The following is a 14,583-nucleotide window of genomic DNA, read 5'->3' as shown; positions in this document are numbered from 1 at the left end:
CTAATGGTTTATATGTATGGGTCTAACTGAATAAGGTGTGGCATGGAGAGGGGTAGAGATGGGATAGGGGGTGAAGGGGTGTCTACCAACAATAATGGCTGACACTCTCAGAAATGTCTGTTCTACCTCCCTATGCAGTAACCCTGACAGCCCAGCTCCTAGCACCACAGACGTGCTGGTCAGGGACTCCTGAGCCTTTCTGAGAAAATATTCTCACCACCCCAAATTTTTCCTTAAACTGAAGGAGTCAGCCTCTTGACTATGAGGACCCTAAGCTGGATATATAGTAATTCTCACTGGCCCTGATTTGTGAAACTGATGCCATCCAGTTGGCACAGGAACCTGGGTGCTCAGCTCCCCTCTTCCATGGAACGAGACTCCGATTTGAGCTTCACAAACTCCCGAGCCACTTCGTCATTGCTCCTCTGAGACAGAATCCGGAGAATAGTCATGCCTGTCTCATCCATGTGGATCTTCCGGCCCAAGGGGCACCAGCAAGCACAGCTTCCCTTGGCTGCCACATCCCTCAGAGGCATCACAGCTAGCCCCAGAACACGATCCTCCCGGGCAAAGCAGTAATCCTTCACACATATTTGCAACTCATAGGCTTCTGGCCCCTCTTCATTTCCCAGGAGGCTGTGAGCATAGGATGGGTGGAGGGAGGAGGCCAGAGCTGAAAGAGCCTTCAACTGAATTTTCCCCAGCCACCATCCAACCCATCCCTCTTCTCCCCTCTCAAGTCTTACCCCCCAGCTCACCCCCATCCCAGAATCCTGCAGGTTCCCCACCCTGTAACTCACAAGTGGAATGTCTCATTATACTTGGGAGCCCAGTTGTTGCTCTTCGACTTGGTTGTGAACTTCCTCTTCTTATCACTTTGGTGTGGGCCAACCATGGTCACTTCCACAAAGGGCCGGAACATACCTGCTGTCTGCCACTTGAGGTCATTGGCAGCCACCACTGCCCAAACAAGAGAAGCCTGTGAGGGATCCTACCAAGTGTTCCCAATTCTTGAGCCCTAGGTGGCATTCCCCTTGGAGGAAGGCTAAGTTAGAGGACTGGAATAAGCAGCCCCTGCCTTCAACTGATGAGGCCACTGCATAAGAAAAGGTCTGAGACCTGTAAGTCTGTGCCACTCACCTTTCACTGTGACCTTGTGCTCCCCAGTTCCAGGATGTGTAAACAAATCCACCTGAATAGAGATTTCTCCCACAGGATCATCCACACCAGACCCTGAAGGACAGATAGACAGTTGATCCCTCATTGGAGAACTCTAAGACATCAGGCCTAATTATCCCAGGTGAAACTGAGGAGTTAGGAAGCCCACTTTACACCCTAGAGCATGAAGCAATCATCTAAAATAGCCATGGGGAAGTAAGCAATGGGAGAAGGGAAAGGAAGGGGATAAAGAATGAGGCTGTGTATTAAAGTACATTAGGCTAACAACATTTTAGGTGTAAGGTCTTCCAAAAATGCACAAGGAATCTGTCAGTTTCCCCAAACCTCTCCTATTTCCTAGGATGAAGAATTTTTCATTGAAAGGTACTGGAGGACAGTACTGCCACCCTCTATCTTTGTCTGGGAACTAAGTCCACCCTGTGGTGTCTCAATGGAACAATGTGGGTCCCTTCAAGCCAAAAGCAGCACCCTCCCACCCACCTTCAGAATCCTGAGGGTCACTGCTTGGGAGGCTGTCTTGCTCAGACTCTGTCCTACTCAAAACCTGGACCCCTCTACAAGCAACTTCCCAGGCCCAATCTCTAGCCAGTCTGTAGGCTCCCCTAAGCAGACATCTCACCAGAAATAAAACTTCTGCACCCCAGATAAAACTTCTTTATCCTAAGGTGGAAGGATGGGGGAATCCCAAGGACAGAACCATTATTAACCCCATCTCGGACTGTATTAATACATCACTCATCTCTGATACTTGGGACGGAGCTTCTGAACTTTGACACATGGCTCCCCTACAGCCAGCCTAAGAAGCTCATTCTAGTTCACAGGGGACAGGTGTTAGCCTATGTTAGATTCATGTGTGCAACGTGTACAACATAAACATACCCTTTTCTGGCCGAATGTCCTCATTAGCAGTGAACCTAATACCTTTCCCATCATGCACTGAGTGAGGAAAGGCAAGTCAAGAGGTAGTAGCAGCAGTAGGATAGAAAAGAAGAACCAGTTAGAGGTCTAAGGAGTTAATAGCCATTCAAAGCAACTCTACACATTTTCTGGGGGAGTACAGAGATGAGGTGGAGAGGGAAATCAAACAGTTGAAGTCAGTGCCTGAATGCTCCAAATTAGACTTCATGGGTCAAGGATCAATGTAATCATGGGGAAAAGCAGAATATACATAGAGAAGGTATCTGAAATCAGCAGGGCAGGAAAGAGAGACATTGCAGGCTCTAATTTCTTGGCCTTAAATAATAAAGCAACGGGTATAAAAGGTACACACATCCATCTCGATCCTCCCCCTGCAGTCCCCACCTCTGCTCTTACCTCATATGTGCCCATTTCAGCCTTTCTTCATCTTTACATCTAGCCTAAAACTCAGTATATCTAAAAAGCCTTTTTGGATTAACTCAGATACTTTCCTGATGTTACAGGCCTTTCCATGTACAACTCTGTAAAAGATCTCCCTGTCCCCTTGAACAAGGCTCATAACTTCTTTCCTCCCTTTTCTTCCTATCCTGGACTTGAAATAAGAACAGATGTGGAAAATGGAGCAATACTGCAGGTCCTTTGTATCTTTTCACCTTCTATTAACTCTAGTCCAATGACTTGGATCCCACTTCCCCTCTAGGTCAGCTCTGTGCTCTGGATCAAAGGCTCAGTAAGGCCTAAGTCCTCCCATTCCCTCCATCAGGTTCTCTCCTCCAGGCAGCACACCTAAGTTTCCCAGAACAAGCAATAACAAATGTGCCTGAAAGTCTTTCCTGGGAGGGCCTGGCTCCTGGGTCAGGGTCAGAATTTCAGTCTGAACCATATCTATGTAGATGTGTTTTGTTATAGAGAGGCCTGCCTGGAGGCAGGGAGGGGTTCTGAGGACTAGAAGACACTGGGAGAAAACCAGCTGCCTAGTCCCTGTGCATTAGCATCACCCATGAGGCTGGATGGAGCATCATTTATGCACAGAGATCCATTATGCCCATGATCCACACCCTCCTTTCAACTGCTCCCATGGTTTGCCTCTCCTAGTTGTTGGTTTTGTTTTTTTTTTTTTTTCCCCTCTCATCCACACTAGACAATCTATAAAGTCTTTTTTTGCTTCCTCCCCACCCGGACAGTTTCCAACAAGGCTCCCAAAACTGTGAGTCTTCATGAGTGTTTCAACAACTTATTCTCAAGGCTTTCCGACAAATATTTCCTAACAGGGTATGCTCTTTGAGCTGAATGAACATGTGCTAGCCAGGCAATGTCTGGGAAAAGAATTGCAGGCCCATTTACCAGGTCCTTGTGATTCTCCTGTCTGGTATGGGTACAGTGTGGAAGTGAGTACTGGGGTCCCTCAAGAAATCCTGGGGTCTGAGTTTGACAGGCTCTCTTAAGAAGTACCTGGATCCTCCTTAAGGGCTGGAAAATTTTGACTCCCTAGAGGCAGAAGTGTATCAAGGAGGGGAAGATAGGGACCTAAAGCCCTTAGGCCTTACCCTGGGCAGTCTGTGAGCGAACAAAGGTTTTGATGAGCGTGTCTGTGGTCTGTGTGTACAGAGATAGGGCATAACGTAGGGACTGTAGATCTGGGCTCTTCTCCAGGAAAGTTTTCTTCAGCCCATTACCTCCTGCGTGAAAGTATTGCTGAAAGACAAAAGAATACCTGCTACAGCCCCATCCCCTTACACGGAGGCAGCCTTCCACACTGTCCTCAGAGAAATCACATCTGAGCAGAAGCTCAATGAAGATGCCAAAAAAGGATGATGAGGACGAGAAGCCATTAAATAAATAACAAGATGAGGAATACCATGTAGAGTCAGAATCTCTCAGGTGAAGTGTATTAGTTGGGTAGGAGCAGTAAGGGATGCCCACATTCCTGGATGTGAACTTTGAAGTATGGATCTATCTAGACAGGCAAAGATCTGGAATAGAGCATTTCAGGCAGAGAGAGTAGCAAAGTACTCTTTTATCCCTCCGAACCCTTAAAGAACGTTACACTTATGGCATACCTCTCCCAAATGCCCTGCATCACACTTCATATGTACCTGCCTTATTACAGCTTTACCAAATTATAAGCATCTTAAAGCTAGGAACTATATCTGATTCTCTCTGTATCCTTCATAGTGCATAGTACCATGTGCATACGTTTCCCAGTTGAACGAATCAATGGGTACTAGGAAAAAAAAAATCCTTTGGAAACCCAAATGAATGTATAAGTAAGTGGAAGTGGGAACTTTCAGCCAGATGTGGGGTATTAGGATCTGGAAGATTAATTCCCAGTGGAAAATACTTAGGAATGGCAATGAAGAACTAAGTGAACTGAACTGTACTCAAAACCCAGGAATAAGTGCTCTGGGTCCATGGTAAGTCATCTGAGACCATACAGAATGGTCTGCTCCCAAGACCATTTTGGTTGCTCCCAAGCAGGAATATCAACATAGCAAAGAAAGAAACAGACATAAAAATCACTCCCTTCTGGATGTGGGGTGGCAAGAGCCCAAAGAACATCTAGTCTGACAGAGTAGAATGCCAATGCCAAGAGGTAGTATGACTGAGGTGGGGTAGTATGACTGTCTGGAGAAGGGGAAGGCTCCACCTTGATGGTGTCCAGAGCGAGGTCAAGGATGGCACACTGCTTCGGAGTGAGACTCCGTGTTTCCTCTCGAACCATGTGGTCCTGAAACCCCAGAGAAAGCAACAGCATCAGGACAACTTGGGGCTGTCATGAAAGTCTTTCTCCCACCTGCCAGCCCACAGTACATGTTCCTCTCATTCCCTTCCTCTTTAGTCTCCAAAGCTCACATTTCCTTCTTCCTGGCTCCCACTCACCCCCCAGCCTCAGAAGACTCCATCCATCCACAGTACCTTGAGTTTGGAAAGATTGCTCAGCTCCTTGGCAGCAGTGAAGATCAGCTGGGTGCCCTGGGCAGAAAAGAGATCAGTCAAAAGCAGAGGACTCCAAACTCAATCAGGAAGTGTGGAGCAAGATAGGGGAGACAGCAGGAGGAAGTGGAAGGGGAGTGTCCTTACCGTCTGGTCAGTGAGTGGGGGCAGAACAATCATCCTTTCCATTGTGTTCATTACCACCCGCCAGAGCTCCTTCAGTACACGCTTCAGGACTGTCTTCTCACACACAGTGGCAAAGAGTGTGAGGCTGTAGACCCACGTAACAGGTAAGACTGAGAGTTTGAGAGACACCCCTCCCCAAGAGGCTTTTCGGATTGCCTCTGCCTTGCTTGTCCCAAAGGACAGTCCTAAGTGCTGTACTCACTTGCCATCCAGGAAGTCCATGAGAGGCCGGAGCACACTATCTGCATCCTGAGCCACTGAGGCCCTGGCGCTGGGGGATGCATTCCCTGGGCCCCGCACCTGGCCCAGGATGTCAGCCATTTGTCGAACACACTCATCAATCCGCACCTGAAAACTATACATGTGCCCACAGTGCAGCCCTCCCCTGCCCAAAGACACATTGACCTTGGAGCAACACCAGCTATTCCGTCCCACTCCAGCACACTCTGGTGCAGCTCCAGCAGGGACAGCCAACAGGAGAAGTGGGAAGATCCACACACCTACAGCTGGATGGATGGATGGGTGTGGGGCAGGAGTTCTGGGATTGACCAGGGACCAGATCTCGCTCCAAGGGCTGTGTGTTTTGGGGCCACTTACCTGTTTCCAAATACCATGCTGAGCTCATCCAGAACCGTATTCAGTTTCACCTGAAGCTCCTTCAAACTGTCTGCAGCTTCAGGATCCAACTGTATCCACAGAAGGTGTGTTTGGCTAAGCTGATTTTCATACCCTTTTCCTCCCTCCTGTGCCCCTAACTCCTCCCTCATAGTGCCTTTATCCCAATTCCTACTCAAATCCCTCAGCTTAAAGCAGCCCAGATCCTAAGCTAAATTCCTGGCCTATACCTGGTGAGGAGAGGGTAGAGATCTATGGCCAGAACGCTCAGGAACAAAGGTAAAGTGCAGCAACCCCACACCCCGAGACCTACCTCCTTGCCTCCCATGGCCTCAAACATTTTCTCCAGCTGGACCCTCAGTTGCTGCATGTTGTTCATCAGGATGCAAGGCTTTGGGGACAGATGGAGGTGTTGAGTCTTGACTGCTTTCAGCACAGGACCTATCAGCCTAGGGTACCTCTCTCATACTACTCCAAAAGCCACAGGGAATTTACAACACATAACCAAATACCGCTCTTCCTTCCTAATCACTGAGATGTGGAACCAATTCAGATAATTCTCCTTGAATGAAGACCAGAAGCAAATGTTTCTGTTTTTAAACCAGGTGGTGGGCCTCAGGTATTCATGGCATCATCCTTTATTAACTTTCTGTCTTAAGAGATTTTTTGCTGCTGCTGTTGTTGTTGTTAAAAAAGAAAGACTAAGTAAAGATCTAGCTTAGTAGAAGATAAAGTACCAAATAGAGGCTCAGAGGAATTCCTAGTCAAGTTCTTCTTCTTATGTGGCATAATCTCAAGCAAAGCCCTACTAGGAACCAAAAGTCAGGAGTATCATCCCCACCCTCAGCTCTGAGGATAGCCTTAAAAGCAAGGAGGATTCAAATGTCTTCCATTCTCTTCTCTAGGGTCCCAGGGCCTGACCCTCACCATTTTCTCCTTTTTGCAATAATCTGGGAAGCTCTTTGATAAGATGTCTGCATACTGCATCAGCACTTTCCCGATGGTCTGAAAGAAGAGGAGAAAAGGAAAGGAGTGGGAACCCTTAGCTCTCCCCACAGGGATCTTGCCTGAGGTCATATCCCTCATCCCAGAACAGTAACAAAAGGAAGGTAGAAGGGAATCTCACAATAAGGGGACAAAGCTTCCTCTCAACCCCACAACAGCACCAAGACAAACTCCCAGTGTGCCCCAGACACAAGCAAATGAGAAGGGGGTAATGCCAGAGTTCCCCTGAAGGACATCACAGAGAGGAACTGTGCTTGGGCCTGTGACAAGGCCATGAGTCTGGTAGTGACAAATGGAAAGGAGAAGGGAGAGTCATGGTCACCTTAGCAAATCTCCTCATGTAGTGGGCTAGGATGTTGGGGTCTGGGCATTCCAGCTTCCGGATGATCTCAAAGCTCTGGTTGAGCTGTGTGAAGACGTCCACCACAGAGCAAGAAAAGAGCGCATGCTCTGATGTCTGCTGGAACTAAGGAAGGCCAACAACAGGATCATCATCTTCAGCCACTACCTTTTCCCAAGTGTGCAGGGCTCAAAAGGACTCTGCCCAGCAGGAGTGGCTCTTTGGCCCTCAAAAGCCCTCCCTATGAATTCCACAGGGCAAGGAACTAAAGCCCTGGAACTTTTGCTGATAGCTAATTGCTGGGAGACCTGGCCTGACCCATGGTGCAGTCCAAGCTTCCAACTTACCCCATCCTTCTTATCTCGTTCCAGGGCCCCATGTAGGAATTCCAGGGACACATCTTCATTCTCATCCAGCCACTGCAGGACAAACTGCTCAAACCACCTGCAGCCAGGCAGGAGAATTGGGGGTTGGAGCAAGTGGTTGGCCAATGCCATGTGCCTAACAGCTACCCCAGACTCGGGTCTTCTGGAAAGTAGGGCATGGTTTGATGCTTTTCTCTTTCTACAACAGAGCCCAGAACTGGCAGTCTCAAGACTGGCTTACTGAACTGAATTGAAGACAATAGTCCTGCCCACCCCTAAAATGGAGGGGCCCCCTTCCCTTCCCTCTGTAGTGCCCGCATGATGACTCACACTGGGTACTCAGGCACCTGCCCCTGGAGGGCAGGCAGATCTCGCACGTATTCATTGTGGAGCCACTTCACCTTGAAGTGTAGGTTCATGTAGTCAGCACTCTTACACAGCCGGTCTTTCTCATGCTCTAGTGGTGGGGAAGGAGGCTGGGGTCAGGTCCCAGCAGTAGGAGCCATGGTTCCTGAACTTTCCCAAAGAAGCAGATCCGGTTGGGCCGCTCTATCAGATGTCTTAGAACAAGGGTGACTCCCAATAACTTCCTTACAACCATTTCCCCCAACCAGTACTCTGCTCTCCAAGAGCCTGGCCTAAATCTTCCTTTAGAGACTAAGCCAGACTCCCAGATAAGGCCTACAGTCTTCTAGCTGCTTTAGCTTTTGGAAGTGTCAACTGAGTAAATGGCCCCTGGTAAAGAAGGCCAGAGGGTGCTAATGTTGATTAGTGAGGAGACTGCCCAGGACTAGAGCAGGATGGAAGTTCCCTAGGACTTCACTGATCCTAATAGCTGGGCCATTCCCTCAGATGGGCTTAGATGCAGAGATGAATAGCTATACATGGTATGAATGGGTCATTGACAACTACACAGAGACAGGGAAAACCAAATTGGGCCCACTTTGATAGAAAGAGCAGCTGAACAGCCAGAGTATAACAGCATCTTGAAGTAAACTGAAGGGCCCCGGAGCACAGCTGAGAGACTGAGAAAATGAACTCTCAAAGAAGTATGCAAATAAGAAGAGTCAGTTTGGAAACCGTGGAAACACAGCCAGATGAAAGGGCTATCATGATGCAGAAAATGGGATGCTTATTATGGACTTTTAAGGTCATCTAGCTGGATCTCCAGAGTCTTCTGGAAAATCCAGGACAAACATCTCCCATAGCTTGCCCAGAATGTCTGGAGCACTGGCAACAACCACAGGTTCTCTTCATCCACCCCCTTTATAGATAAAGCATTAATCTGAATAATAAAAGCCTTATATATAACATAATGGTAAAAACAGGCAACTGGGGAAGAGTACTGAGCAATAGAGAAAAAAAGGGCTCAGGGTCCTTGTGAACTCTACTGCTCAACTTTGAGTTGCTATGGGTGATGCTCTTCCATGTCAAGGCAGAAATCCAGTCTGGGGCAGTTGGCGCTTGTGAATTAGTACAACACACACTCAAGGAAGAAATGGGAAGCTGGGATTCAGTCTCAAAAGGCCCCCAGTCCCAGGAAATTTCATCTCCTGGTACAGCAGGTAGCACCACCTCCAGGACATCAGAGAGACTTCTCAGGGCTTGTCCCTTTGCTTTCCACCCACACTCTGCTGTCCTTAAACCAGTCCATGAACCTGGAAACACCAAAAGGCACCAGGAAGAGGGCTCTCCTTCCTTTATGTTCAGTAACCCACTAGAAGTGGAGGCAGAGCTGCTCCATCACTCCAAACCTCCCTAACTGCTTTCTTATAGAGACCAAGGTACTATATTTATTTAACTACCACTTTCTCTGTCAACCCATTATCTGTACTCTGGTTCCAAACCCCAATTTTTATATTAACTTCTGTGGTATGAAAACAGGATGACTGGTAAAATGCTGGTTACGCTTTATTCTAACAAGTCCCACGGAGTCCTGCTCCAATAAAGTTGCTCGAGGTTGTTGTTGGGAGGTAGAAGTATGGGGGTGGTTAATCTTTCAAAATGGACAATCAAGTCTCTAAACCTTCTCCTGCCCCTGATTTCCACATTCCTCTCTCCATTCATTCATCTTTCATCTTTGAAGAGTTCTTTCAACCTCATGATTTCACTTATCCAGCTTGCTGGTATCTCCCCCAAATCTCTCTTTGGTTCTGATAATGTCTGCATAAGGCTTTGATGGAGCATCTCACTTTGCCAGGATTTAACTCTAGCCCCCATCTTTCAGCATCTAAAATCTCTGGCTGAACTTTAACAGAGTATACATACTAATCATAGCCTCTTGTTCAATGCTGAGCTTCATCCTCAAGTCTTCCTTCCTCCTCTTGATTCACATCCAGTTAAATCACCAGTCCCTGCTGATTTTACCTCCAAAATTTCTCTGGAATCTAACCATTTCTTTTACACAGTCACTTGCCTAAGTCTTGTTACCACCATTTCTGACCTGGATTACTACAATAGCCTCCAACTTGGTCCTTCCTCCTCCAATACAATTTCTTTCTTTTTAAAAAATTTTTAATGTTTATTTAAATTTAACAAATTTTAAACTTTTTAGTTGTTTATTTATTTTTGAGAGAGAGAGGGAGTGTGAGCAGGAGAAGGAGACACAGAATACAAAACAGGCTCCAGGCTCTGAGCTGTCAGCACAGAGCCCCAAGCAGGGCTCAAACCCACAAAGGGCGAGATCATGACCTGAGCCCAAGTCAGAGACTCAACCTCAACCGACTAAGTCCCCCAGGCGCCCCTCCTCCAACCCACTTTCCATACAACAGCCGGCGTGAGTGGCCTTTCTACCTTATAAACCTGATCATGTGAACCCCTTAACAAAGGATTGCTATTCACTGGCTCCAAACTGCCTTAGGATAAGTCCAAAAGCTTAAACATGGCTTACCACCTCCTTTATGACCTGGCTCTGTCCTACTTTTCTATTTTGATGTCCTATTTATCTCTTCCCCTCACTCTAACGTGCTAGTCACACCGAACTACTCCTTTCAGTTTCCCAAACATTACAGCTTTCTAGACCACACATCTCTGAACGTACTGTATCCTCTTCCTAAAATGTTCTGTGTCTCCCTTTCCCATCACTACTACCTCCCCTCCCCACTGGCTAAGTCCTACCATCCTTCAGGTTTCAGTTTGTGTATCACCTCCTCCAGGAAGCCTTCCTAGATCCTTTTCTCAGGTTCTCCTAGAAGTCTTCCCGGGTGTGGATTACACTGCTCTCCTCTCAGCACCCTATGCTTATTCCCTTCGTGGCTCTTAGAACTTTAAACCATAACTGCCAATTTTTATGTCTGTTGTCTAGAATAGTATGTGAGCTTCTCAAAGGGCTGGGCTTATGCCTCATTCATCTCATTGGGGTTCCAACAATTAGCACAGTGCCTGGCACAAAGAAAATACTCAACAAGAATTTGGTTAACGGGCTGGGGATCTATTGCAAAGGGGCAAGAAGAAACTTTCTGTTCTATATTTTAATTGGGGTAGTGGTTATACAGGTGTGTTTATTTGTCAAAACTAATCAAATTATGCTCTTAAAGTGTTTTTTATTTTATGTATGTAAATTATACATTTGCATGTATAATGTAAATGTATAAGGGTGGAGGGGCGCCTGGGTGGCTCAGTTGGTTAAGCATCCGACTGTTAATTTCGGGTCAGGTCATGATCTCATGGTTTGTGGAATCAAGCCCTGAGTTGGGAATTCTCGCTCTTGAGATTCTCTCTCTCCCGCTCTTTCTGCACCTCCTCCACTCAGGTGCATGTGTGCACGCACCCTCTCTAATAAAATTTTTAAAAATGGGTGAATGGTAGCATTTTCACAGTCAGAGTTAACATTATCCTTTTATCATCCAGGTCTCCAAACTCCTACCCTTCTCTTGCCCTCCACATTCTGACAATTATGAATTCCTATTACAACCTCCTTCCAGGAGCTATCAAAACGCATTCTTCCCTCTTCAATTCTCTGCTCTAACCTCAGCCCCATCCCCTCAGCCCTAAATTATTACAATATTATCTGCAGTCCCTGTTTCTCGTCTCTCCTTGTTCCACCTGCCCCCATTTTCCACTAAGGTGAAATCTTATAAAAATACTACTTTGCTTACACCGCATCTCTGCTCATGAGCCTATAATGGTTTCTTACTGTCCTTAACAAGATTTATTCAGTGCTGAGTAAATGCCATGCAGTATGCTAAGTATATTAATATGTCTCAGTTTCTTTATCAGCTCAGTGAAATAGATGCTATTATCACTCCCATTTTATGGATGAGAAAATGTGAGCTCATAAAAACTGGTCTAAGAACACACTGCTGATTAGGTGGTGAAATTGAGATTTGAAACCAGGTCAACTTTCTTTCTTTTAGAGCAGTTTTCAATTCTTTTGTGTTTGTTGCAAACATTAGCAGAACTCCCCTTTAAAAAGAAGTCTTACCTAGAATCTCATATAAGATTGATAAAAAGCAGAATTGACTTAACTAGCACCGGGTAAAAAGCCTGGAGCCCAGCACCCTTCTCCCCCTGCCCCAGTTTTCCCTTTTCACTTAGCTCCTAAGATACCTTTGTTTGAAAACCTCTGTCCTACCTCATACTATCTTTGTGAACCTGACTCGCTTTTCACAGGTACTTCTTTTTTTCCCCTCAAAACCCACCAGAGCTGGATTCTTTAAGAACTGGGACTATACTCACCCCCATCAGGCTTGCTAAGTGCTGCCTGGAGAAGGACAAGTGACTTCCTCACTGACATGAAAGGCTAAGGCCTGGGCTACCACCCCAGACTTGACCCAATGTGGGCAAGAGGCAGCCATTGCTCTGGGGCAGAATTCCAGAATGTGCATGTACAGACTGTGGCTGTCTCAAACTTAAACACTGATCTTCAAGGTTTCTTTCAACCTCAAAACTTACTGCTTTTAAACCTCAAAAGTTTAAGTCTGAGGGTTACCCACAGTCTGGCCACGCCACCAGAATAACAGATCCAGACTCTGCTTTGTCCTTGCCGCCAGGCTGCTCCCCTTTTTTTCTAAGTCAATTCACACAGACTGAGGATACAGACTAACATATATAAACAGATGGGAAAGGCAGCTTAATAAGTGAACACCGAAGGGTACAAATGGGAAGGCTGGACACAAGCAGACAGTGATATCTTTGTGGACCAAAGTAAGAAATAAGCTGAATGAACAAGATCAATAATAATTTGTCCATCACACTACTTTATAGGAGAAGCGAGGGAAGTATCATCTTTTTGGCTCTGTCATGCCAATCCAAAATAGCTTTTAAGGAAAGCCAGGCTAGGCAGCCTCCGGTAAGACAAAATAATCCTATCTGTGTATTTAAGGTTCTGTGATTCTTTAAAACTGTAAAGATAAACTTCATACGACCATTCATACCCCAATGAGTGGGCCACTTGAGTATCCAGCATGGGAAGAGTTGCTCTCTGGGCTGGGGAACGTCTTAAACAGGCACGTGTTCTAAAGCTGGAAGGGGGAGTCCACATCCACACAGCCATTTCCATTATTACCTTGGCTGAACCTTTGCCTACCCAAGGACTCCTGAGGCCTATGCCTAGAATCCCTCTAATTTCTCTGTACCATTCACCCAGAACTTATAGTTGTCTGGGAGAAGAAAGGGACAGCAAACAAGGTGGTTGGGCAAGGAGCCTATAGACCACTGCTTTGGGCACACCCTTACCCTCCAGTGCATATTTCATGTCTTGGGCAAAGAGCTGCCACATCACTTCTGCGCTGACTTTTCCCACATTCAACTCCTGAGGAAACCTGGATGATGGAAGAAGACACAGTCAGAGAACAAAGCAAGAGCTATTTGATTTGACTGATTCCAAAGCTAACATGCCTAATTTCTTGGAGGTCAGATTGAAGAGAGGAGAAGCCTAGGAAACAGGGCTAGGTTCAATCTGGAGAAAAGGGACCCAGGAGCCAGTGGAAGGACAAGTGGGGGCAGAGAATTCCCTCAAGTAAGGTGGGCCCAGGGGAGACGATGCCCAGAAGGCAGGGATTTGAGACCCAGAGAAGTATTGAGTCTAGAAGGCAGGCCCAGGCTAAAGAAGATGGAGGAGAAAGTGCGAGGGGGTGGACGTAGAAAGCCCACTTTATTCACAGTGGACAGACACATACACACATGGTCTCTGGATCCCCTAGGACTCCTATGGCAGCCATTCCCAGGGGCCTCTCACTCCAGGGAGGCTGGCTCAGTCTGGGCAGGGCCCCCCATTATGTTTCCACACCTGTCTCCAGAAACAGTTACTCAGACAGATACAAGGGACAGAGGGACAGACGGATGTACAGGAGGAAGAGGTGGCACTGCAAACACACAGAGATAGGAAAGAAAGAGGCTGTTAGACAGATGGACAAGCCAACCACCAACCACACAGGGCCAAGTGGGTTGATACGCACTGGTTCAGAACGAGTGTGTAGGAATTCTTATCTTCCTCTATGATTGACACAATGAGTGTGATGAGTTTGGGCCAAAAATCCAGGTTCCGAATGCTGGGTCCTTGTTCCTCTGGAGGTAGCTCCTGTTTCTTGTTGCAGGGGAGACGGTGAGAATCAGAGTAGAATGTGCAGAATGTCTCCAATCTTCCTCTTTCTCTTCCCTCCCCACACCCCTCTTCTAGAATCAGGTACCCTTCCTCTTCTAAGCCTGTCTTCCACAAGACTGCCCATGTTCTGTCAGAGGGGTGACTGTTGGGAGGTCCTTATACACAAAGAGTCCATCCCAGAGAACTTCTCCAGCTCCAGGGCACTGATGTGATAAGCTTGGTCAGTCTAAAGGACATAAGGATGCCTGTCCCCATTCTTCATTCTCTCAGTAGCTATGAGTATGGTGACTCTTTGGCCAAAGTAAGTTGCCCCTCCAGCCTTACTAAGTAGGTCTAGTTCAACGTGACCCCCTTTGGCAGTCTCCTCTGACACCTTCCCTACATCATCACACGCACGTACACATTACAAGCTCTGAGAAGCTCCTTTAAGTTCTGCAGGAGCTACTGAACAGACCTAGTATGAAAGTGGGTCTAACCTTCAGGGGGTTAAGGACTTC

The 14,583-nt window shown here is 46.9% G+C and overlaps 1 protein-coding gene across 5 annotated transcripts in view; it reads right to left on the bottom strand.

Annotated features, from left to right (window-relative positions):
* UNC13B (unc-13 homolog B) overlaps positions 1 to 14,583 on the bottom strand; it is a 160,243-nt gene continuing 145,660 nt past the window's right edge. For 3 of the 5 annotated variants that reach the window (XM_049625833.1, XM_049625851.1, XM_049625823.1), the window contains 16 exons: positions 13,941 to 14,068; positions 13,219 to 13,304; positions 7,873 to 7,999; positions 7,525 to 7,621; positions 7,160 to 7,303; positions 6,760 to 6,837; positions 6,146 to 6,223; positions 5,815 to 5,903; positions 5,420 to 5,572; positions 5,179 to 5,302; positions 5,014 to 5,070; positions 4,745 to 4,825; positions 3,645 to 3,792; positions 1,141 to 1,233; positions 801 to 960; positions 1 to 636 (listed from right to left, as the gene is read on the bottom strand). In XM_049625833.1, the coding sequence (XP_049481790.1) occupies positions 351 to 636; positions 801 to 960; positions 1,141 to 1,233; positions 3,645 to 3,792; positions 4,745 to 4,825; positions 5,014 to 5,070; positions 5,179 to 5,302; positions 5,420 to 5,572; positions 5,815 to 5,903; positions 6,146 to 6,223; positions 6,760 to 6,837; positions 7,160 to 7,303; positions 7,525 to 7,621; positions 7,873 to 7,999; positions 13,219 to 13,304; positions 13,941 to 14,068 (1,929 nt within the window). In that variant the 3' untranslated portion in view covers positions 1 to 350. Of the gene's footprint in view, positions 637 to 800; positions 961 to 1,140; positions 1,234 to 2,058; positions 2,116 to 3,644; positions 3,793 to 4,744; positions 4,826 to 5,013; positions 5,071 to 5,178; positions 5,303 to 5,419; positions 5,573 to 5,814; positions 5,904 to 6,145; positions 6,224 to 6,759; positions 6,838 to 7,159; positions 7,304 to 7,524; positions 7,622 to 7,872; positions 8,000 to 13,218; positions 13,305 to 13,940; positions 14,069 to 14,583 lie in introns of all 5 variants that reach the window. The other 2 variants (XM_049625815.1, XM_049625841.1) reach the window with 1 other exon arrangement.

This window comes from Panthera uncia, chromosome D4, assembly GCF_023721935.1.
Source record: "Panthera uncia isolate 11264 chromosome D4, Puncia_PCG_1.0, whole genome shotgun sequence".
NCBI lineage: Eukaryota > Metazoa > Chordata > Mammalia > Carnivora > Felidae > Panthera > Panthera uncia.
The sequence above is the reverse complement of the archived record's forward strand: the minus strand, read 5'-3'. Positions and strand labels throughout refer to the sequence as shown.